The 25599-nt window shown below is 42.4% G+C and overlaps 1 protein-coding gene across 1 annotated transcript in view; it reads right to left on the reverse strand.

The window, feature by feature from the left end:
• ADCY9 (adenylate cyclase 9) overlaps positions 1-25599 on the reverse strand; it is a 458142-nt gene that overhangs the window by 41118 nt on the left and 391425 nt on the right. Inside the window, exons 8-9 of the mRNA XM_086941385.1 lie at positions 25258-25417; positions 18145-18293 (exon numbers count right to left, since the gene is read on the reverse strand). Coding sequence (XP_086797511.1) covers positions 18145-18293; positions 25258-25417 — 309 coding nt within the window. The remainder of the gene's footprint in view (positions 1-18144; positions 18294-25257; positions 25418-25599) is intronic.

Here is a 25599-nt window from a genome sequence, read left to right on the forward strand (position 1 = left end):
GACCGAGTCAGCACTGCTGTTAGCCACAGAAACTTTACGGAAACATATTGATGAAGGCCACACAGCAGCACTGATCCTGTTGGATCTCAGTGCCGCATTTGACACGGTGGCCCATCACACGCTGTTACATTGCTTGAAGAGGGGAGGAGTGGTGGATAGGGCATGGAAATGGTTGAAGTCCTTCTTGTCTGACCGTAGTTTCCAGGTGGCACAGGGCACTTTCCGATCCAACCCCATTTGCCTGAAGCAGGGGGGGCCTCAAGGGTCCAGCTTAAGCCCTACCCTCTTCAATCTATATGTGACACCAGTGGGCGAGATCATAGAAAAATTTGGGCTGGAAGTCGTGTCATATGCAGATGACACACAACTAGTGATGGCCTTGACCCAGCCGAAGGAGAAGGTAGCCGCTAATTTTAAGTCATGACTGCAGGAATTGGTGGCATGGATGGCCAACAACTGTCTTAAATTGAAAGGAAATAAGACAGAGGTCCTGAATGGCGGTAAGGCACCGTCAGTGTTGAATTCGGCATGGTGGCCTCCAGCACTGGGTCCTTTACCCAATTCCAGCAAACAAGTGAGGAACCTAGGGGTGTGGATCGATAAGATCTCATTCGAGTACCACACCAAACAAGTGGCAGGCACATACTTTGGCACGATGAGGGTCCTTAGGAAGACATTGGATTATCTGCCGGTGACAGCGAGGAAGACCATGGTCCACGCACTAATAACATCAAGGCTGGACTATGGAAACGTCCTATATTTGGGAGCCAATGCTAAATGCTTTCAGAGGCTGCAGCGCATGCAAAACGTGGTGGCCCGGTTGGTTCTGATGCTGCCCAAAAGAGCCGCCTCCAAGAGAGCACCGAGAACACTGCACTGGCTTCCAATCGGGGAATGTGTGGTATTTAAAGCACTCTGTGTTGGTCACCGTATCCTACAAAGGAAAGGACCTACTTACCTGCACAACCTGCTTACGCCATACCACCCAACCCGTCAACTGAGATCTAGCGGGACAGGAATGGTGTTGGCGCCTAAGTTCAGGAGAGTAAGAATGGGAGGACATTACTTTCGTGTCTTGGCTGCTCAGAAATGGAGCAAACTCCCTCTGGAGCTTCGGCTAGAGAAATCAGAGCTCAAATTCCGTAAAGTGCTGAAAACATTCCTGTTCCCTTAAGAGTAGGGCCAGGCTCTGCTTGGGTCGGTTCGAGTGGGCAGTATTAGCAGTTGATTGGCGGCAGTCCATAGCGCGGGGACACACTAGTACAGTGTAACCAGGAGCTTTACAAGCGTAAATAATAATGAATGAATGAATGAAGCAGGACTTGTATCGCGCAACTTAGCCCCAGAGGGCATCAAGGCGCCTAACCAAATGAACTCGTATGGTCAGAGAGCATGATTAGTGGTAGGCCTTGATGAAACACCACGTCTTTAAAGCCTTCTTGAAACGAACCATGTTGGGTTGGGATTTAATCTCAGAGGGGAGGGCATTCCATAAATTAGGGGCCACGGATGAAAAAGCTCTTCCGCCCCATCTGACCTTGTTTGTCCGAGGGACGGTAAGAAGGTTTTTGTTGGCAGATCGAAGATTTCTGCTAGGGGTGTAAGGACTCAAAAGGGAGCTTATGGCCTCAGAGCTGCTGCCGGATAGGGCACTGAAAACTAGGCATAGGATTTTAAAAGAGACTCTAGACTGGATAGGGAGCCAGTGGAGACTCTTCCTTGCAAGAGAGACAGAAGCGGTGTTAGGGACGCCCAGAACGAATCTGGCAGCCGCATTCTGAATGGTCTGGAGGCGTTGGATGAGGCCTTTATTGATGCCTGCATAAAGGGCGTTACAATAGTCCAGCCGTGATGTAACTAAGGCTACCACAGTCTGTTTGCGAGCTTGAGGAGAAAGATAGTGGGCGATTTTTCTAAGTATATTGATCACTCCCCAACAGGTGGAAACAGTTCTATTAACCTGTAGTGACATGTCTAAAGAGGTGTCAAAAATCACACCAAGATTCCGGGCGGAATTTGACGGTACAGGACAGGCTCCAAGAGAAGGAGGCCACCATTCATTGGACCAGCTGTTTTGATCCTTTCCGAAGATCAGGACCTCTGTTTTCTCTCCGTTCAGCTTCAGGGCGTTTTGAATCATCCAATCGGAGACAGCTTGCATGCAATTCCTGAAGCTGAACGCGGAGGTACTCAACGAGTGGGAGAGGGACACCATGATCTGGGTGTCATCGGCGTATGACACCACCTCCATCCCCTGAGCTCTTACTAGTCTAGCAAGTGGGGCCACATAAATGTTAAAGAGGGTCGGGCTCAGGGCCGACCCCTGTGGAACCCCACATTGCACAGGCTTAACAGGGGAGAGGAACTCTCCTAGCTTGACCCTTTGTTCTCTCTGATCGAGGAAAGAGGACAGCAAGCTCAATGCAGGACCCTCCACCCCTATCTCCCTCAGACGAGCAGTTAAAGTCGAGGGAGATAGGGTATCAAAGGCGGCAGTCAGGTCTAAAAGGACCAAGAAGGTGGTCTGGCCTTGGTCGACCTTTGATCGTATATTGTCTGTCACTACTGTAAGGGCCGACTCAGTACTGTGAAATTTTCGAAAGCCATGTTGAGACTGGCCCAGGAACCCAGAGGCATCCAGGAAAGTAGTCAGATGGTGATTGAGATGTGATTCCAACATTTTGGCTGGAGCTGGCAGTAAGGAGATCGGCCGGAAGTTCTTAAGGGTGTCCGGATCCAGGGTGGGTTTTTTAAGCAGTGGCTTGACTATGGCTTGTTTCCAGGAAGCAGGAAAAAGGCCCTGGGCCATAGCCTGATTCATTACCTCAAGAAGCGGGGGTAACAGAGTCTCCCTGCAGTCTTTCAGAACCTTCAAAGGGCAGGGGTCCATAGGAGAACCTGACTTTGTCTTGTTTAGCAGGGAGTCTAGCTGGTTGAGAGTAAGGGGCGGGAAGTTGGTAAGAATCTTAGAGGGGTCCTTGGCCCAAGACTCTTGAATAGGTTGATACGGAGAAGGGCGGGAAGACATAAGGTCTCTCTGTGCTTCCAGAGTGAGAGAGATGTCAGTGATTTTAGCCTGAAAGAAGTGAGCAATCTTGTCGCACAGCTCTTGAGAACCTATGATGGGATCCGGCGTTTGTAGCGAACACAAGGAATCTACTATCTTGAATAGTTCCCTAGGGGACGTGAGGGACGATGTAAGCCTAGAGAAGTAGTCCTGCTTTTCTATGATAACCTTGGTCTTATATTCTCCAAGTAACAACTTGTGTTTTTCTCTATCTATGGGGTTCCAGGTTTTTCTCCATTGCCTTTCCTGCCTCCTGCATCTCTGCCTCAGCAGTCTAAGATGTTCCGTGAACCAGGGAGCAGAAGGTTTCCGTCTGGCTGAATAACGTAAAGAGGCAGGGGCTAATAAATCAACTGCTCTGGAAATAGAGTTAGCAAGGTCCAGTGCAGCATTACTGGCATCCTTCGAGGGGAAAGTAGGAGCCTGCGCTATAAAGGGGGCAAGAGAGTCATTAGTAATGTCCTTATAGTTCCGCTTAAGTATTTTATTGGTAGAACTTCGTTGTTGTAGAGAAGGGGACAAGGTTTTTAGTTCTAAGGGGACCGCTAAGTGATCTGACCAGACCAGAGGAATAGGGGGGCCCACAGATAGTCTAGTATCATTGGAGAACACCCCATCAAGGATGTGGCCAGCCAGGTGGGTAGGGCTATCAACCAGCTGATACATTCCACATGCGGCCAAGGGGTCCACCAGGGAGAGGGTGTCTTTTGAGAGCAGATCATCTAGATGAAAATTGAGGTCTCCCAAAATCGTAAGATGGGGTTTGCCAAAGTAGGGTTCCAAGATTTTGAAAAGATTAGAGCTAAAGCACGATCTGGGGCCAGGTGGTCTGTAGATGAGAAGACCTGTGAAGGACACAGAGGGGGAGGAAGAGATGACGAAATGAATGGCCTGGAAGAGGTCTGAGGGCACAGAGAGAGTTTTAATACGACAGATAGACGAGACTTTGAACAGAATTGCTAGCCCACCACCCCTGCGTCCTAGTCTGTCCAGTCTCTGTAGAGCATATCCCTCAGGAATAGCTAACAAAAGCTGGGGGCCAGAAGAGTCAGACGCCCAAGTTTCGGTGATGAACACCCAGGAGGGGTTTCTATCAGAAACAAACTCATGAAAGGCGATATTATTTTTTATCAATGACCTGGCATTGATAAGGAAACCCATTTCCGAACTGTAGGCTGGCACAAAGGGGGTGCTAGCCAATGGGTGCATTGTGGGGGAATCAGGGGAACAAACCTCAGTAGTACCGGAAGAGCAACAGCATACCGGTGAGCAATAAAACGTTTCTGGGGGAAAGGAATAGTGACAGGGAAGGGAATGAGGCCTCAGAGCAAGCAGTTCCGAATGGGCATAGTAACGAGTTACCTGGCTGCCCAACGAAGTCCCATTGCAGCGTGGCCCGTCCTGCAGCCCGTCCTCAGCGCGCAGACGGGCTTGACTTAGGCGAGTCAAGCCAGTCTGTAGTAATAATTACACCTTCCTAATTTTATAAATCCGTGGAAAAAGGTCCCAAGAAATGCTCCGTATCCTACAATTTTTGTTGATCTGTTGGTGGAGGATATTGATTAACAACCCCCCCCCCCCCCCCCCAAATAGCTTCCCTTGGCAAGGAATTACACCTACCATATTAACTCTTTAAAATGTTTCCCCAAACCCCAATACTGTTTGTTTGGTATGCCCAGTATGTTTACTGAGGATATTTGGCCTCTAAAATTCATTTTCTCACCTCCCTGCATGGGTTTAGATTGGTATTGCTAAATCACCTTCCCCACTGCATGGATCCTGGTTGTGTAAGGGTGAATCAAACAAGATACTGTACAGAAAAAGATATTAAGTACATCAGAAGTATTTATATCCAACTAACTGAATAGAGGAACAAGACTGATATTAATCTTAGTCTGCCGTGGAACTACAAACATTTTTATACAGAAGATATACTGTACAAGGAATATTCTTGATCAAACAAAAAGTCCTCAGAAATCTTTCAGCTGTCTAAATATAGTTTAGTATTCCCAAATACAAAAAGTGACTGTAAACAGTAATTGTCTTTGATATTTGTTACCAGCTCATTATAGCTTCAGGACTTGGCAACCGGTAGCTTAAGTGTACCAAACTTATGGAATCTTGATTATTTATTGGTCTCCTACACAGAGGCTCTTTCTTTTTCTATAGACAGCTCTACATTGTGGAATTAGCCAACTCGTTGAACAGCAGCTTTGTTCACACTGTAAATTAGTTTTCTACAATACAAGAACGTCTTTACACTGACAGGGCTTTCACTTGCTTAGCAAAGAAAAAAGACTACATTATTGTCTAAGGGATGTGTCCCCCTGGGCTATTTATAAAATCAAGCTCAGATTGTAGCCAACTTTCACAGGAAAAACTTGAACAATATGTACTTGTTAGATTTTCTTTGTGTAGATTTTTAAAGAGGACTTTTAAAGAAGTGCTGTGTGTGATGTTCCATATTTGAAACCATTCACCTGGTTTTGGAGGAAACACAACAAAGTGTTTATAATCTCTTACGATATTAATTTGGAGAATGAGATTGGTATGAAGAAAGGTAGAAACACAATCCACTACAAGAAACCAGCCAGAACATTTATTGTTTGATTAAATACTAAGAAAACACTTTGCTTTACATCAAATCCACTTGAGTCCCCAAATTTACAGCCATCCTTAGTGATATAGCGATCAATCGCTTGCTGACATATGGCTATAGAGCCTAGAATCCTAAACAGCTGTGACACACTGTTGAAACAGCTTTTCATAGGTTTGTAAAATAAAAACTAGCTAAAAATGTACTTTATTTCTTTGAAGCATAAATGTATTATATTTTAATAACAGTAAGGTATAATACAACATGGATTACATACAGAAAGGAAAACAAAGGCTGGCTCGATTATCCAACATTGTCTACATTATATAACACGCCCAATTATGTCAAACAATATGCTTTTACTAAATTTGAAATTCCATCAATATTGTTATGATAATCTCAGGCATACTTTGTCAACCACCACTACTACTACTATATATGAACCTTTCCTATACCTGAATATGCCTCAAACAGCAACTTTGACATTATTCTAAACTGTCAAATGTCCATAACAGTTTCCTTTCACATCCATCTATAATGTAATTTGTTATAGCATTTTCCATATATTTGCTCAAGTAACCGCTGTTCAGAAAGTGCTCCCTGTAGAAAGGCCCCTATGTTGAAACAGTATATAGTAACAGCCACCGGAAAACAAACAGGTGAGTGGAAAAAAAAAACTGACTGATACTTACCATGTGCATAAAATATTGAGGCACCACAGAAAGGCATTCTGGGAAGAATTAATTATTCAAATAGCATAAAAATGCTTTGAATGCCTGAGAATGAGTTCAATAATGTGCATGACCTACTCGGTGTTCATTGCTTGTTATCTCACTAAGATGAATTTTATCTCACTAAGTTGAATGCGTGTGTGGATGGGGGGGGGGGCGGGGTAGGTGTTAACATACATTTACCATCAGCTTTAAGCAGGGGGTAAATTTTTGTAAGGACTCGTGTACGCGAGGAAGGTACAGAGAACTGGGAAGGAAGATGCCAGGCAGAAGCATTTTACATGCTCCTCCATGCCTCTGCAAAGGGTCGAGTGGGAGCCAGGGAAAGTGTCCAGGTTCAAATGCAGCCCTTTCCTAAATCTTACTATGAGATTTTCCAGCTCTATAACTGGATCCAGTGTTACGACACCTGGAAAAAAAGGGCGTGGGAACACCAGCCAACTGATGATTGTGCAGAGCGATATTTCACACCTTGTAATTGAGGCGGGCTACATGGGCTATAACATTTGATTGTTTAACTCACTGCCAAAAATATATAAAAACATTTTTCTCCACCTAGAAACTCAACAAAAAAAATGTTTACTGCCTTATCATGTCTGTCTCAAAAACATATAGTTTCATTAATTACTTAGATTTTGCCCTACAAAGAAAAAATAAACACTTAGGCTTCTTTACTGAGAAGACTGCAATGAGATCTAGAAATAATTTTAGGATGAAATATTCTTGGTGGACCTATGAAAAATGATAATGATTTGATTGCAATGTGCATCCACTTGTCAGATGTCCTGCTTCTGTACACAGAGAAAGTCCCGTCCCCCCAGCATTTTATTAGAGTGAAAATAGATCACAATAAGGTGTCAACAATTAGTTGCTTCCAATGCAGAACAGTACTCTCCGGCATTTCGGCCTAACACCCCATTTTTAGTCTTCCAACACATCTCTCTCGCCCACCATCCAACATCAGGTTGGTTTATGAGAACAGAAATTATTAGTAATATTGCTGTAAGCATGGCAAATAGGTATAGATTATGTGTTAACGAGTACTAGATCGAGGCACTTTAAATGTCATCTGGCTCCCAGACCGCAGAGTGCCAGAGAACTAGTCAGTGGACGTGTGTTGTGACTTAATAAATGTTCTCTTTTTATAAATGTTCATTTGTTTTATTATGTGCATGCGCTCATGTCCTCATGTTTGTTAGATCATAGATGATGCCTGGAATGTTGGTGTCATTGATGGTCAGTTGAGGAGCCTGGCATCAGCTGTAAAGACGTGTTGTTCTTCAATGAAGTAACTTGAATAAAGCACTCTGCTTCAACTCATCTCTGCCACGTCATTCCTACTTAACAGTTTTTGCGACGACTAGGAGTTCCTTTGTGTGCAGATTTTACAAGATTTTGTACTTTGATTCAAGTCACCTCAGACTCTTGGATTCTACTGGAATTTTGTGAGTACTGATTTGTGCTTATTCGTTTCCGGAGACCAACACATTACTAAACTATTTCGTAGCTGGGAGGTTTTTAAGTTGTATGTCAGCATTTTATTATTTTCTTACCTTCCAAACGCCAGATTTAAAACTGCTGCAGTGTTGCATTCCATAGATGTTGCCTCGTGCATGTCCAACTACACCCTACGTCACAGTCTGCATTCCTATGTTAACTTGAGACGACGCCTGACGTTGTACATCTCCAGCTACACCTATTCGAGACGACGCGTGACATCCCACGTTTTCAGCCATTTTACTCTGGGCATTCTTCAAGAGACCATGTCATCCCGCAGCGGCCATTTTGATTATCATCTTCGTTATCGGGAATTTGTTTTTTGATCATTTGCCTATTGCCTTCGGTGATAGGCACACCACAGCATCTGAACTACTGAATCTTATGATCATTTCAATTTCAACAACATCGTTTATAAGGTATTTCCTTTTATTTTCGGGGGATTCCTTGATCATCCAGCACAAGGATACACATGTTTACTTTGTCACTACACGCTGTGTTTGCTTCACCCGTTGTGTACTTTTGTGTGTCAGCCTTCGTGATAAGGACATCTTCTCAGAATTTTCAAGCTACTGTACGCCCTGCTTGCTTGTTATTCACGGTGAGAGGCAGAACATATATTTACCAGTTGGATTTCTTTTCTTTTCTTTTCTCACCATAACAAGCACACCCATGGTTGTTTTAAAGCTCCATTCCCACCATGTGTGCTGCGCAAACATTTTCCTTGACTCCACTGCAACCATTTTTATCAACAAAAGGTGAACCCCCTATCAAATGGTTAGAATGGAGAGAGTACTTTTTCAATTACATTGATACATTAGAAGATGGTGAAGATGAATTATCTCAAGTCAAGAAAAAAAAGATTTTACTTCATTCTCTTGGTCCTCAAAGATTAAAAGTATATAATGTAATGAAGAAGAAAACACGTGCTGTTGATGACACTAATGTTTTTCTTCATGTTTTAGAAGATTTAGATGTGTATTATTCTACTTCTGTTTGTATAGCCATTGATCGCCATAAAATCTTTGGTAGGACGCAAGAAAAACAAGAAACTATTGAAGAATTTGTGTCAGATCTTAAAAAACTTGCTGTGACTTGCAGATTTGACGTTTTGGAAGAACTAAGTTGCGACCAAATCATTATGTATGTCAACAATGAACATGTTCAAGAAAGCTTATGGATATATGGTGATGCACCATTATCTGATGTTGTTGCTCTTGTTAAGAAAGCTGAAGTTACAAATAAATGTGCCAAAGCCATTTCTATAACACCAAAAGAGATTGACAAAGCTATTGTCAGTAAAGTAAGCAGCAAGAGTAAAAATAAGTTTGTCAATATACCAATGGTCAACAGTAAGGATAATTTTACTAAAGAACTAAAGTGTTACAGATGTGGTAGCAAAAATCACTTGGCAAATTTTAAAAAGTGTCCAGCGAAAAAACAAGTGTCTTGCTTGTGGTTTAGTTGCTCATTTTACTAAAGCTTGTGGACAAGAGAAAAAAGAAAAAAAATGCACTTGTTACAGACGACAATGATGATTCTTGTTCTGATTCATCACATGGTGAAGATCTGTTAAGAATGTTGACTGTGGTTTAGGTGTCTCAGAGTCTGTTAACCATTTAAGCTTACAGTGCAAGTCGAAACCTGTATGTTGCATAAATCTGGGTGGTATAGATATACTCAATGTGGCAGATTCAGGATTCCCCCACACTATCATTGATAAAGATCAGTGGGATAGTAAGTTTGCAAGTGCTCTTGGACCGTCATTATCTCCTCCTGATGTAACTCCAGAAAGTTTTACAAGAGAAAATGTCCTTCACTGGTTTCAGAGAACTCAAATTTGAGTTTAAAGGGAAATCATCCTTTGGGAAGTTGTATGTTGCTCATAATGGTCCCTCAGTTTTAGGGTGGATTCATCAGAGGAACTTTAACATCATCTTGAATCCTAATGAGGTTGTACAAGTCATGTGGTTAGATCAAACTGAAGGTTATCATCAAAAATTCAATGAAGAATTTCCAGACTTTTTTTTTTTAAGTTGGCAAATTGAATGGTTATGTCGATAAAATTGTCCTTAAGGATAATGCTGAATCTATTGTTCATAAATCCAGACATATTCCTTGAGTTGTCTGGGAGAAAGTCAATAAGGAATTAAAACGGTTATTGAATGAGGGCATTATAGAGGAGTTTGAGGCTTCTGATTGGGTCGCACCTTAGGGTGTACTGCGCAAGGCCAATGGAAAAATTTGCCTTTGCATTGATTTGAGGTCTCTCAATAATATTATTGTTGTTGAGAGATTTCCCTTACCCAAAATTAATGAGTTATTATCCCTCACCAATGGTGTGAAATGGTTTTCGGTGGTAGATTTAACCTCAGCTTACCATCAAGTGTTGCTACACGAGGATAGTAAGAATCTCACTACTTTCATGATCCCCAAGTTTGTTATCGTTTTCTTCGCATGCTGTTCGGACTTGCGTCAGCGGGTGCTGTATTTTAAAAACCCATGTTCAAATTATTTAAAGACATGCCGGGAGTCCTCTTCTTCCAAGATGATATACTTATCATGGGTGAGATTAAATATGTACATGATGATAGAGTTTAAGTTTTCAAGATACTGCGTGAAAGAGGGTTAACTACAGAGTTATCCAAATGCAAATTTCGGGTTCAATCACAAGACTATTTAGGGCATGAAATTTCTGCTAATGGTATCAGACCAAAAATTAATTTAATGAATGCTATCAAGTTTGCTCCTTCTCCTTCCAACAAAGATGAATTGAGATAATTTTGGGGTCTTATTGAGTTTTACAGCAAATTTATCGATCATTTTTCAGAAGAAACATACAACATGCGTCGTGTGGTCTGATAGTTTACAGAATGACTTTAACCAAATGAAAGAAGAACTATGTAGTGTTAAAGCGCTAGCTGGTTTTGATCCCTCTTTACCTTGCATCATTACTACCGATGCCAGAAATAAAGGCCTTGGTGCTGCTTTGTCACAAAGGGAGGTTAATGGTAAGCGTATGCTTCAAGAGCACTCTCTTCGGCTGAGGAGAGATATTCTGTCATCGTAAGGGAGACTTTAGCTGTGGTTTGGGGTCTTGAACATTTCAGGAATTTTATTTGATGTTTCCATGTTGAAATTAAGTGTGACACAAGCCCTTAATCAAGATTCTCTCACCTGACCGGTTACTTAAGGCAACTCCAAGATTCGCAAGAATGTCTGTTTGCCTTCTGGATTATCGATATACTTTATGTTACATTCCTGGAGTGAAGAACCAAGTGGCTGACTGTCTTAGCAGATTACCTTTGCCTTTAGAGTCTTCAATGGATGAGTGCAATGATTTTCAAGTAGCATGGTTGGAGATGGGCTACGAAAATCCTACTTTAAACTTTCCAAGTGGAAAGATTCTGTAGCCAAAGATGACATTTTAAGCAGAGTTAAGTGTTTTGTTACTCAAGGTTGGTCTGACAAAAATTCTTGTGTAATGAGTTGAAACAATTTTGGGAAGTACGTGATGAGTTGTCCTTGGTAGATGATAATCATTTACGTAGAGGAAGGATAATTCCACTGAAGGTACTTAGAGTAAAGGTTATTCAATTGTGTCAAGAAGGACATCTAGGTATTTTCAAAACAAAAAAACATGTGAGGGATTTGTAATGGTGGCCCGGAGTAGACACAGAAGTGGAAAGAGTGATGAGAGAATGTTCCTTATGCTTGAACCCCGACAAATCTCAAAAGTTAGTCTCTCCACCTTTATGTCCTGTTCCATGTCCAGAAATGGCTTGGGAAACAGTGTAAAGAAAATTATATGGATGCATTGCATTACCCCCACTGCACTGGTTTCAGTCCTTTCACCCTTATGAGATGCCGTGTACCTTTTACAAAAGATAAGCAATTTTTTAAAAATAGATTTTATTAAAATTTTTCATAACGTGTTCATATGCCTCATACATGTAATCGTACAGTATACAGTAAACTTGCAAGACCCAGCCGACAATTGTGATCACAGCATGACGTTGCCTCGCCTCGCATTAGGTGGTCTAGCACGCCTGCCTTTTCAGCGCGAGGAGTGCGGCCTGTCCTGGATCAAGAGTCATATCTCAGCTGTCATGTGGCACAGCCCTGTGGGGCTCAATCGAATTGCTCCTCGCTTAAGCAAGCACTGTCTGCATCTATTCATCAGATAACAAAGAACACAACCCCCCCCCCCCCCAACTCGATCCCCCATCCCTGCCCCCCCCTCGGTCCCACCGCCCCCTCCCCTCAGACATGCCGCTTCCCTAACATCGCGCTTATTACTCATTATGCATTCCGCACATTCCATTCGATTCCTATGGCAGTAGCCCATGTCCCATCCGGGAGGATGGGCCCACTTTAGTGATCTCTCCACCCACCTTCTCACCCCACTGCCTGCGGCTGAGGTCTCATGTAGCATAGGGAGCGCTCATAGCTGGAAGGATCAGTCATCATCGTCAGTCGGGGTTTTAAGCAGATCTGCCATCGCCACCAAGGCTCTCGCCGTGTCCCACAATATGTCATTGTCAGTTCTCTGAACGAGTTGGAGCCGAAGGGTCCCTTCGCAGTCCGCCCACTTTATAAAGTCTCGGAGCAAGCACGCAGCACTGGGGGCCGAGACCGCCTTCCAATAGCTAGTGATTTCGCGCTTGGCTAGGACTAACCCCAAATCCAGGAACCTACTGGTGGTTTCGTTGCGGGCTGTGTGGGGGAACGAATGCAACAGGCACACCCCTGGAGTATGCTGCAGGTCCCTTTCCGTCACCTCTGTCAATTTGGCCAGTACCTCTCCCCAGTACCCCTGGAGCAATGGACAATCCCAGAACATGTGCATAAACGCTGCGCTTTCCAGTCTGCATCGCGGGCAGGCAGTGTGGGAGCCAAATAATTAATTCATTTTGTAAGGAGTGAGGTACGCCCGATGAAACACGTAGAATTGGATGAGCTGGAATCTCGCATTTCGGGAACACTTCCATGCCCGTTCCATTAGCATTTCCCAGGGTTTAGGCTCTATAGGCGATCCCAGGTCAGCCTTCCATTTAGTGCGCAATTCCTCTAGAGGAGTCCTCAAGCCCTGCGTCAGTCTTCGATACAAACACGTAACCGCCTTACAAAAGATAATCAATGTTGGTTGGTTGAAACATTCAAGGTTATCTGAATGGTCTCCCGATCAAGTAATATACAACATCAAGTTGCATCAAGAGAAGTATAAGAATTATTCTGATTTAAAACATAAGCCTAAGTAGGTGTTTCTTAAAAAAGGAGATTTGGTACGTGTCAAATTGCCTTTCAGAGTAAAAAAGGATGAAAGTAGATTGTCTAAGCTCTTGCAGCAGTTGAAATCTTTACCTATTTAGTCAAGTTGTCTGATGGAAGAGTTTGGCATCTCAGCAGATTGGTTAAATTTAATGCTGAACTTGAGAACTGGGTAAATGTTCAAAGAGATAGAAGCTTTCATTGGTTGGATTCTCAGGGAGATTTGACTTGTGTGTCTGCCGAGAGGATGTTGAAACCTCCTGGTTATCTCAAGGATTACATTACTATGCATTAGTTTCCATAGCATGCTTCTTTTAACAAATTTGAGAGGATGTTAAAATCTTCTGGTTATCTCGAGAATTACATTACTATGGATTAGTTTTCAAAATTGTTTATGCTTTAACCCCTTAACTGCTTCGAAAGTACCGTGCCATTGCGGAATGTTCTGAGCGGGCGGGGCCGCGACGGCCAACGGACGTGCGCAGCACTACAAAGGTAGTGCCCGCGACGGCCGTGGGCCGTCAAAAGCAGCCATTTGGGCCGTCAGAAGCAGCGATAAGGTTAAGGAGGAAGGTGTATTGTGTCTCTTAATAAATGTTCTCTTTTTATAAATGTTCATTTGTTTTATTGTGTGCATGCGCTCATGTCCTCGTTCATGTCCTCGTGTTTGTTAGATCATCGATGACGCCTGGAATGTTGGTGTTATCGATGGTCAGTTGAGGAGCCTGGCATCAGCTGTAAAGACGTGATGGTCTCCAATGCAGTAACTTGAATAAAGCACTCTGCTTCAACTCATCTCTGCAGCCCATTCTTACTTAACGAGTTAAGCAAATTGGCCTAAATGCAGAGTGGTAAGTTAGTTTTCACCTGCCACATTGGCGAGTAGGGAAAGACACACTAGTAAAATCTTAGCACCACTCAGATTAAGCTTGATAATATGTCCTTCTAAAGGACTCTATATTTGAAAGTATGAAGGGAAAAGTGAACTTTGTGTGCAAAAACCAAGGCTAAGACCATGACAAAATTTTTGAATGTCTCTGTGTAGTGATCAAATATGACTGCACACACTTCTCAAAAAGACACTGCCCAATTCTGCATGGAACACTATGAAGAAACCATCAAAGATTGAAGAGGTCAAATATGTTTTGGATATCTCATAAGGTATTTTAATGATGCCATCTTAGTCACAAAGTGTTGAATGCTGAGGTTGAGGGCATTGTTAAAGTTTTGAATTGTGAAGTAAAATTAAGGATTCTCATCTGAAGCATTGCTCTGGAGCCAACTACTTACAAAGAATTGGATAAGCAGAGACAGAGATAAGGGCTGGTCAACCTTCAATTGGATATTTTATTTTGGTGTTGGAATGAGCAGAATTACATTAGTGTCCTACTATAAGTATCTATTTGCTTCAAAATTACTGTTCTCAGAGGCACAGGCTTACGCACTGGCCACACAACGCCGGCTATATGATGTGGGAGATAAATCCCTAAAGTTGCTGGCCTGGCTAGAGCAGCGAGATAGGGAGCGCTCATGGGTAACGCAGGTGATGGACGAGTCTGGGTCCCCAATATCCAACAGTATGGCCATAGCGGAAGCGTTTGTGTCTCATTTTGAACAGGTGTATTCACCAGTGTGTGCTAGAACTTAGGTGGACTGTGCTGAATTCCTGCAGGATTTCCGGTTGCCGCAACTGTCCCGTGAGTGACCGCCTCGACACAGACCTCATGGTAGAGGAAATGAGTAAAGCCCTTAATTCACTACAATCCGGAAAAGCACCTGTGCCCAACGGGCTTCCGATAGAAATCTATGAGAGACGAGCAAATGTTATCATCACACCCCTTAGTCAGATGTTCCCGGAAGCTAGAGAAATGGATACTACGATAGTGGTTATTCACAAATCCGGGAAGCCACTGGACCACTGCTCCTCGTACCGCCCCATCTCGCTTATCAATGTGGAGGCCAAGGTTCTGGCCAAGGCCTTGGTGGACAGACTGCTGTCGGTCCTTCCAGACTTGGTGCATGTGGACCAATCTTGGTTCATGCCCCGTAGGAGCACCCGTCACAACCTGTGACGTCTCTACGGAGTGCTATATATGACAGAGGATGTCAGAGACAGGCAGGCGGCATTGATGTCATTGGATGCATCAATGGCATTCGATAGTATAGAATGGCCTTACTTTTTTATGGTGCTTCAGAAATTTGGCTTTGGCCCAACCTTCTGTGCATGGGTGCTTCTCCTATACGAACAACCGATGGCTCGGGTTAGAGTGAATGGGACGGTGTCCAGGGTGTTCCCCCTTAAGAGAGGTACCCAGCAGGGCTGCCCCTTGTCTCCACTCTTGTTTGCTTTGGCCTTGGAGCCACTGGCACACTGTATCAGGAAGGACGGGTCTTTTTGGGGCCTGGCTCGGACGGATGACTAGGAGGAGCGTATTTCTCTATATGCTGATATCAAACTGTACATGGCGTGGCCATACCACATCTTTTTTAACTGTTCGGCAGCTATTCCGGATACACAATCTATTGGGGTAAGTAGGTGATCTTTCCTCTGTCACGCCCCCCACCCCCACGGGTTCCTACTAGATGCCCAGCTACCATCGCTACGTAGGGCTTTAAATATTTAGGGGTTTACATAACTAGGGATGTGGGGCAGTTTTTTCATAAAAAACTTCAACCCCAGTTGGATCGCCTTGGGGCAGATGCCAGTCATTGGAGATCCTTCCCGCTTTCTCTTATGGGCAGAGCAGCACTATTTAAGATTCTCGCCCTTCCGAGGCTGCTGTATATACTACAAAATACACTGTACCCTGTCCCCCACAGAGTATTCAGACGTATCTTGCAGGCAGTGCAGGCACTGCTTTGGAATGGTGGGACCCCCAGAATAGATCTAAACAAACTTACTAGGGGGGTATATGATGGGGGCCTGGCACTCCCCGACGTGCGACTGTACTACTGGGCCTCCCAGCTTCAAGTAGTAAACGAGTGGGTGTATGCAGATAGCTCCTAACCAGCCTACAGAGTGGACAAACTGGCAATGCCTAAGGGAAACTGTGAGCACTAGCTTTATGCTCTGAGAGTAGGGAAAGAGTGGCCTGCGCATACTAGGGTGGTGGTTCAGTGTTGGAGGGAGGTGAACAGGTTCCTGAAGTGGACGGACAGATTGACTGGCAGAACCCCCTGTGGCTGGGAGATAAAATACGAGAGGTGTCACGACTGACTGGTTTTGGGGTGTGGAAATGAATCGGGTTAGATTATTTGGGTGACGTTTGGAAGGGTTCTGCTCCCCGCTCTTTTGCCTACCTCAGGAAGGCATACGACCTCCACTTGTCACAACATAACCACTACCTACGCCTTATACACGCCATTCGCTCACACACGAGCAAAGACTTCCATTCCAGAGTATTCTCCCATGGAGGATAGGCTACGGTTAGATCCCATTTTAGGGAAGCTCATGTCCACCATCTACTGAAAACTCAAACAATATGCCTGACCCACTGGTGAAACTCAGAGAGACATGGACCTGTTACTTAGGTGCCATTGAAAACAACGATTGGCAAGACGCCATACAGAGCCCGGGGGAGATAGAAATCCGTTCTAGGGTCATACTGGTCCAATTGAAAATACTTCACCGCATATACTACCCTCGCACACACCTGTACATATGGGGAGGGAGCCCATCGGCCCTTTGCGTGAGGGGTTGCCAAGGGGAGGACACCTTCTACCACATACTATGGGAGTGCCCAGCTATAGTCCCTTTTTGGACCAAAGTGGCAGACACAATGTCGGTGGTTGTGGGCACATCTGTTCCGCTGGAGCTGAGGTGGTTGTTATTGATGACAACTGGAGACACAGATTGGTCGAGGCACGAGGAACTCTGGTTGGCACTAGCAGCGGCGATAGCAAAGAGAAACATTGCCAGGGGATGGGGCTCCCAGACGCCCCCGTCATGGGAGCAGTGGAGGAGGGACCTAGATTGGTGCCAGCATGCCGAGGAAACCATATATAAGAGTAGGGGTTGTACGAAGAAATGGAGAACTATTTGGGGACCATGGCGAGTACAGGGAGGGGAGAGGATGGTTGGAAGGGTAAACATGCAACTGTTCATTCAAATTGTGTACTGCTATACTATTTCTGCTGATCACCACAATGTTATCTTCTAGTCTAATTGTTGCTCACTGATCATTGTGACGGTACTACGAGCTGTGTTAAATAAACAGAATTAAAAAAGAAATTAATGTTCTCATCGGAAGAAGAAATACTTTAAAGACTCCTACTGCTTATAGCCTAGACACCCTTTCCCTCCCCTATAAAGCCTAGTGTATTCTATTTGAGAACTTCATTGGCATTGCACTCCGAGACATGAGTTGATACTATACAACACATGCATGAATCACAAACGATATTACAGATATGTTCCTCCCACAGTTACCACACATGAATTGTGGTCCTCCTTTGTTTAAATGGAGAAGACCAAAAGACATAAGCAGGACAACGCCACAGAATGTTAAACAATCAACCACAAGTGAGCTTTAAGGATACAAAGGGAAAAATAAAAATAAATAGTTGAGTAGCAATTTGGAATAAACTACATTAAGTGAAGTGGATTGCAATTGAAACAGGATTCTCCGTAGAAAGGTATAAATAAAACACAAGAACTAAAAAAATTATACATTTTTTTAAAAAGGAACAGAAGACTCATAAAAAAAAAGACAGCATTATTTATTGTGGTATCCTGAAAAAAGCAACATTTGGGGGCTAAAAGACATCTAAATGAACTTTTAAAAATTATCATCAGGCTATGGAAGAGTTAGTGCTGCAGAACCCTGGTATTATTCCCAGAAACCCTAGAGCCGCAGTGTAAAAAATAAAGGAATTGAGAATATAGGCTAAGGGTTGTTGATTTGAGGGCCTATCTGAGTGAGAGAGTAAACAAAGACTTAAAAAACTAGTAGGCAAGTGCTGTGTTCGGTTTGACAGCTCACCTTTCGGAACACAACGGGACGTAGAGCAGGACGAGTAGCACCACTCCCACAATTGTGGCTAGAGAGGACCGCATCCAGGAGCTGAGCTGGCAGAAGTTACAGTACTGTATGATGGTGATGAGGATTGCAGAGCACAGAAACATAGCATACTATAGAGAAAGCAAAGACAGTGTTAGTCAGAAGTGGGCGGCGGGAATCCATAAGTACTGTCCTAACAGCAATTATAAGCAAGACAGTCAATACACAACATATTCTGTTGATTTTATCTCTCCATGATGGTAGATTTCATTGGCCTCTGTGATAAGAAAGGTTAAGCAGGACCTGTCTTCAAAATAAAACACTTACCTTTGTTAACAATGGTCCTTTATGAATATTATGCAATGATCCTGTTGGACGCTGAGAAAGCGTTTGACAGAGTCTCCTGGTGGTTCTGGTGGTCCGTCCACTGTTGGAAGGGGATGGCTAAGGAATTTATTCAGGCAATCCAGGCTTTATATGTGTTACCGGTGGCGGGGGTTCGTATTTTAGGTCAGGAGTCCAATGTGATAAATATCACCAGGGGCACCAAGCAGGGTTACCCCTGCTCTCCCCTTCTGTTCTCGCTGTATATCGACCCTTTTTTGCAGAAACTCGAACAATGTGTCGATATCCAGCCTATAAGAGCTAATGGTTTTGAACAGAAGACATTGGCTTATGCTGATGATGTTGCGATATTTACATCTGACATACTGTCGGCATACTCTGCAGTTATAGATCAGGCTGAGTACTATGGTTTCCATGCAGGGTACAAGTTAAATACCGATAAGACTCAGATTCTGTATTCTGGTAGGGAGTCTTTTCCGGTTCTGCCAATTATGCCAGCAGTGACTTATTTGAGGCTCAAGCTTACTGTAGAGGTGGACCAAATTCCAGACATAAATATCGGTCCTATAATTGACACAACTAATCAGAAGCTGGAAAGGTTAGACCACTTACATCTGTCACTGCATGGGTGAAGCAACGTCATCAAAATGATGGTATTGCCAAAAATATTATACCTCTTCGGGTTTAAAAAGATCGAAAGGATGTGTTCTAGATTCATGTGGAGCTATCACAGATCAAGGAGAGTGCGGCCAAGTGGCTGACCCTACCTAGAATGCGTGGGGGCTGGGCCATCCCTAACTTCTTGTTTTATTACTGGGCATGTATGCTGCAACATATGGGGATACTTCTGGGTGGAGATAGGAGCCGGTGCTCAGAGGCGTTTAGCCCAGCTATTTACGAAATTGAGCTGGGGGAGGAGGTTAAACACTGCCTGGTCAAGATCCTAGAACCTAGTTATTATAAAAAAAAAAATACAGATTCAAGACTATGCAGGCCGCTTATATGGTTTGGAGGAAGGTGCGTAACAAGTTTAAAATATACAATATCAATAGCTATACACCCTTCTCGGCTTCTGGGGTTTTACCTTCAATTTTCCAAGAACAAATCACACAAAGATGGAGCAACCTTGGGATCAGTACGGTGGGGGATCTGGGCCAGGAAAACCAATTAGCTTCCTTTTCTTTTCTGCAAGAGAAGTATGGTCTTGACAAGCGGGATTTTTTTTTAAATACTTACAGATTCGTAGTTTCTTGGATAGTAAAAAACAATGTATTGGCGGAGAATATGGGAAGATAATATTAGTTTAATTAATTTGTAGGAAATCTCGGATAAGGGGGATCCATCAGATTTTGCTGTAATCCCTCCCTGATGATTTAGCCAATCAGAACGATAAATTGGAACGGAATTTTGGGAAGACGGGAGTCACTCTAAGTAGCTAGTCAGACTTTATTATCGGGTAGTCTCCGGAGCCAACATTTTATGTCCATTTTTTATTTGTATTATACACCGGCAAAAATAGCCAAATGGTGTGGGGATCTGTTGGCGGCTCCTGTAATAGGTGGGGGACGGCATTAGCAGATACAGTGCACATGTTTTTTTCTTGCCCTAAGTTAACGTTATTTTATGAGGATTTGGAATTCTTCTTGGCCAAAGTTTTAGGGCTCCCCACATCTATTTCTCTAGACATGGTCATCATGGGTGTGGGGGCGAACAGGAGCTGGCCATGTGCGGTTACTGGGTTTGTCTTTATGGCAATGGATGTAGCTAAATTGTGCATCACTTCTAATTGGATCAGGCCTGACCCCCCCTACTTTTTGTAATTGGCACTTACGGTACTTAGCTGTATATAATCTAGAAAGTTCAGTGTATCGGTTAAAAGGAGGACTCAGACGAGAAAAGGGACAAAAATTGTGGGCGCCTATAACAGACTGGCTTCGGTAATATGGGTACTTATGGACACCAAATGTTGGAAACCCCCTGGGTGTCAATATGTAAATATGTGAATATATTATAATTCCTCTTCTTTTTGCTGATTGCTGCCGTTGGATTAGGATTATAACTTGGGGACTTTAGATAATTAAGGTGTTATCAACTGTATTTTTCTGTGATAATGTGAGGTCAGAATATTTATTTTGTGTATATATTAAGGAATCAGGCGCAACCTGCCAAAATGAGATGTAATAGTGATTTGTTAACTGTTTTTTTTGGGCATATTTAGAAAATCGGCATAATAACGTGTCAATCGGTAATATATTTTTGCTCGGTATTTCTTTTTCCTATGTGTGTAAACGACAACAACAACAATAAATAAATAACAAAATATATGAATATTATGCACCTTTTTAAACAGATTAATGTTTATTTGTGTACGTTGGAGAATAATACAGCATGATCTTAGCTAAAAGCTACAGAGCACTGTACAAGAAAAGGTTTGCCATAATAGGAGGCACGAATAGGGGAAGAGTGGTAACGAGTAGAGAAACAGAGGCTTACAAAGGGAAGAAAGGATTGAGAGAAGAGTACATTTGTGTAAAAAAGGAATGGAAAAGGGTTACAGAAGATAATCAAGGGGGTTCCTGCTGCTTGAAGTGTGGGATGGAGAGGTACAGGAGATTTAGAGAGCGTGAAATTCAAGAGTCAAGGGAAAACGTTGGCAGGCATGTAAAGGGTTAAGTAGATGTCTATTTTCAGATGGATCAGATGACTAGATGTTTTCATGAGATAAAATTATACTAGAAGGCATGATGAGGGAGGGTGATCACTGCCTAAGGCGAAGGTATGGAACTCCTTACAGGTTGGTCTAGTAATTCGCCTCTACCATGCCAACATGCTACTTGAGGAATAGGAGTAGGTCTGGGGAAAGGGCTATTGTCAGAGCAGTCCAAGCAATTAAGTGATGACATATCAAGAGAGGTCGCTAGACGATCATGATAAGGGAGTGGGATTGGTGGCGGGATCACAAGGAACCCTCTGCTAATGGATTCAGAAAGTGTTTTTACCTTCCAATAAGAAGTTATTTGAATCACGGTTTGCTGGTGAGCTGAAGTGAACTATCTTTCTAGTAGTTTGGTAACAAAGTGGTCAAAGTGCAGAGTGATTGATGCCAATTGAAGAGGAGGTCTTTAACTCTTTTGTGAAGTGGAGGAAGGACAGAACAAGGAAGATCTGGACTGGGTTAAGTTACCTATCCTTGGGGCACATAGATATAGGCTAGTGTTGCAACTCATGGTTAGTGATGCAGCTCAGTGTATCTCCCCATCAAGATCTTGATCTTAGATGCACGGTATAATGTGGTATAGAGTGCATTGCCTTTCTTATCATGCAGTAAGGCTTGAAATCATTGATAAATATAGACAGTTGCACAGCTTTAACTTAGGAATCCTTAAATATGTGACAGAGAAATCCAGGAAGGTAAATCTCAGCAAATTCCAGAAATGACAACATTGCAGGATACATCTGGCACTAGCATCATCAGTTAATTCCCATTTATAGAGATGTAGGAAGCATTCTGAAGTAATAAGATGAAGGCAAGGCTGTGAAGAATAAGGTCCAGACGAACTAAAGTATCAATTAAAACTATTAATTCTGAAGATCTTTAACCTATACTTATAATGTACACTTTTGCTCTGCCTATCATTCATCCGTGAAAGAATCTCCAAAGAATATAATTGGTTAGTTATGGGGAGGGTCACTGTGATAACACAGAAAAAGAAGATGATACTAACCAATGTGGGCTCTACCTCTGAATGTATGAAATGTGTTTGTGACCAAGCTTTTTCTTTCTTTTTTTTTTTAGATCAAGGCAGTAAAGTACAGAACATCTATACATTGATGACTAAGTGGCTGCCTTACATATCTTCTTTGAGGAGTTAACTCTCACACATTTGCTGTACAATCTCTGCCTCTAAACAAATAAGCACCTTTTCATCAATTGCCAATTTATTACACTGATAACAAAGAAACACAAACCAGATCTTGAACGCCCCCCCCCCTCAAATCACAAAGGGTAGCATTTTCATCCAGAATTTTTGTAGAACGCATGACTAAATACTGTCCTACATTCTAGACTGAGGACTCCCTTCTCCACTGTCCAATGGTAAGAAAGCACATTACTGAATTCGGATGGAAAGGTTGAAGAAAAAAGTATTTGGCAAACGCAAACAGATACAGTTCCGGAACTCCCACATTCATCTTTAAACATTTGCTCAGTGCCAATATGGGATATCTTGAATAAATCAACACAAAAGACATAACCACACATTTTTAGGGGAAGGAGTATGGGAAGGTGTGACCTGTAGATTTACAGTCATGGGAACAAAAGTTAAAAGTCACATGACCGGTGAAGTACATTTTGATGCTATTGTTGATTCACTGGTACTACATGCATTAATTATGGGTGTATCTCAATGACATTCAGTGTAATCCAAAATCACTGCATTCTTAATTCTTTAAAATATTTGACGCAATTCTTTTAGGATCCCTTCAGATCTCCCTGGTACAGTAAGTTACTATATAAATAATTGTTCCACAGAAAAACATATTTAGCAGCAATGAGTGTACTCAGTAAGGACAGATCTTGCAATACTTTTAGTCAACATCAATTGAGTTATATTTTCCAATTCTCAACATTTCCAATGTTATTCAACATAGTCTGTTATCTCTGGAAATTTTGGGGTTCACATCTTATTTTCAACAGTAGCACATCCGCTATCTGAACCTGAGCACTTAATGCATCAAATACCCATATGTGGCGGCAGAGAACCAGGCCAGACCTCGACAAAGAGGTGAATGTTCTATTCAGATATTACTGTTCTTTGGTGGATGTAATGCCCAAAATGTGCATATAAAACAATTAGAAACATACCTGAAATGACATTGGAATCCTGGGAATATATTATATATATATATATATATATATATATATATATATATATATATATATATATTCAACAAAATGCCTTTTTCTAGAAAAAGATTGTTAATTACTTACAACTCTTGATTGGACATGACTGTACCCATGATTAAAAAAAATGGATGGAATGCTTGAATTAATCTCAAACACTGGAAATTACTCAGTCCTTTGATTGTTTTCATCTGGTTCTGGTCTGGGGTTGCTTTTGTTCCTTTTTAGAAGGAACCTGGCCTGGCAGTTCAGGTTGGACTGTTCCAAATGGAGCAGGGCCAAGACTGATTTCCATGTGACTGGTTTCAGTTTGCAGTGGCATGGTGGGCAAACGAACAATCAACTGGAATGCAGCATGGGGTAATCACCAGCGGCTTATATTAATTAAAGCCCTCCACCCATCATTATACTATTATTATCTGTACTCATAAATGGTACAGCATTTCAAGACAGAAGTCCGATTACTCGTGGTCAGGAAAAACCCTGATGATCAATCCGTTCTTAAATATTTTCGAAACCAAATTGCTTTATGGATTTTAAGTCTGCATGGCAATGGGAAAAGGATGAATCAGAGCAGCTTCACCAAATATGTCCTGCAGTACCATCCAATAGAGACTGTGTGGTGTTGAATTAGTTATCTTTAGCCATCAGCAGCCATTGAAGGCTTGCAGAAGAGTAAAGCTAAAAGGAAGAGATATTACACAAATTGAAAATCTGATAATGAAATACTGGAAAATAACTCAAAATACGCCAGTCATTTAAAGATTGGGAGGGTCTAAATGTAATTATTTCTATCTCTAAAAGCAGACACCTTTTAGGAAAAAACAGTCACAGCAAGTCTGTTAGTCACAACTTGCAGAAATTTTTTATTTTTCCCCTAAAAGACAGATCCCCAGAGCAGTCATCTACCACCAGAAAAAATCCCACAAAACATAAGCTGCCCCCTTCATCAGGAGTTATCTTCCACTGCGAGGGAACACTAACGGACCTGCTCTGTTCCAGACGCTGTGGTGGACATGGCAGTCAAAGCACAAAGGATTCTGGTCTTAATGCATTTGGAGGAGTTTTTTTACCTTTCTTGCTGACACTTGACATTGGGAATTTTGACAATGGTAATAAAGATTGGCAAGGAACACAAAAGTCTAAATTCAACAAACATTTTGTGATTTGACATTACTGCCTTCTGAGTCATGAGTTTCTCTGAAGCTTCACTTTGTTTGCTTTAGTGTATTCAACAATCAAGAAGCATCTTACACACAAGATTCTTCATTCATCAACTCATACCGCAAAGTTCTTAAACGAACCATCTCGGTCTTACTAAAGCACAACCATAGTGGGAGGAGCCTCCATTAAAAGTCACTGATGTGTCATATGTTGGTAGGTGAAGAATCCTCGGTTTGCTCACTTGGTTACCTGCTCAATCTCAGAGGAATATGCAGTCAATATTACAAAAAGAAAATGTTAACATTTGCATCTCAAAGCAAGGCAAGTCTAAGAAATTATGTAAGGTGTTTCCAGCAGTTTCAAACTAAGAGCATCAAATGTGACGTTATTATAACGGTAAAGGAGAACATAAAAGCTTGACTGCTCATACAGTGGCAAAAATTGTTGCATGCGCCCTGAAACGTCCAATGTGTACAATCGGCATTGTCCAAAAAGATGGTTGGAACCTTTTTTCTTTACGTATCTGTTTGCTTTACGTCATTAAACTTTCATTGACAGAAGGAGGTGGGCAACAGAAGTACAATAGGCTCTATCCAACTATCATTTTTCACATATTTTAGAACAAGGTGAGCTGGAAAAGTGATTTAGTTGTGGCCATAGATACAAATATGGAGGCTACTCACATTAATGTTAGTTTCAAACTCGTATGTGAAGTGCGAGAAGACGGCCAAAGCTGGGAGGGATACAAGTAATGTCCCAATGAAATGTCGAGGTAACCAGCCAGAGATCACCTCAAGAAGGCGCTTTGTACAAACCATTACGTCTTCTAAGTAAAATGCCATCCTGCAATGATCACAAAAAGAAAAAGATTTGTCAAACAAAAATGTGGAAATTCTCACCATGATTTCAAGAGAAGAGATTTAAAAAATAGTTGTTCACTACTCACTAATGCCAACAACATGCACATGTCTGAGTTTAGTAAGCTGTAAAAGTTTCAGGCAGCACATTCGCCACAGTGAATGCTC

The sequence above is a fragment of the Lissotriton vulgaris genome, chromosome 10 (genome assembly GCF_964263255.1).
Source record: "Lissotriton vulgaris chromosome 10, aLisVul1.2, whole genome shotgun sequence".
Classification (NCBI taxonomy): Eukaryota; Metazoa; Chordata; class Amphibia; order Caudata; family Salamandridae; genus Lissotriton; species Lissotriton vulgaris.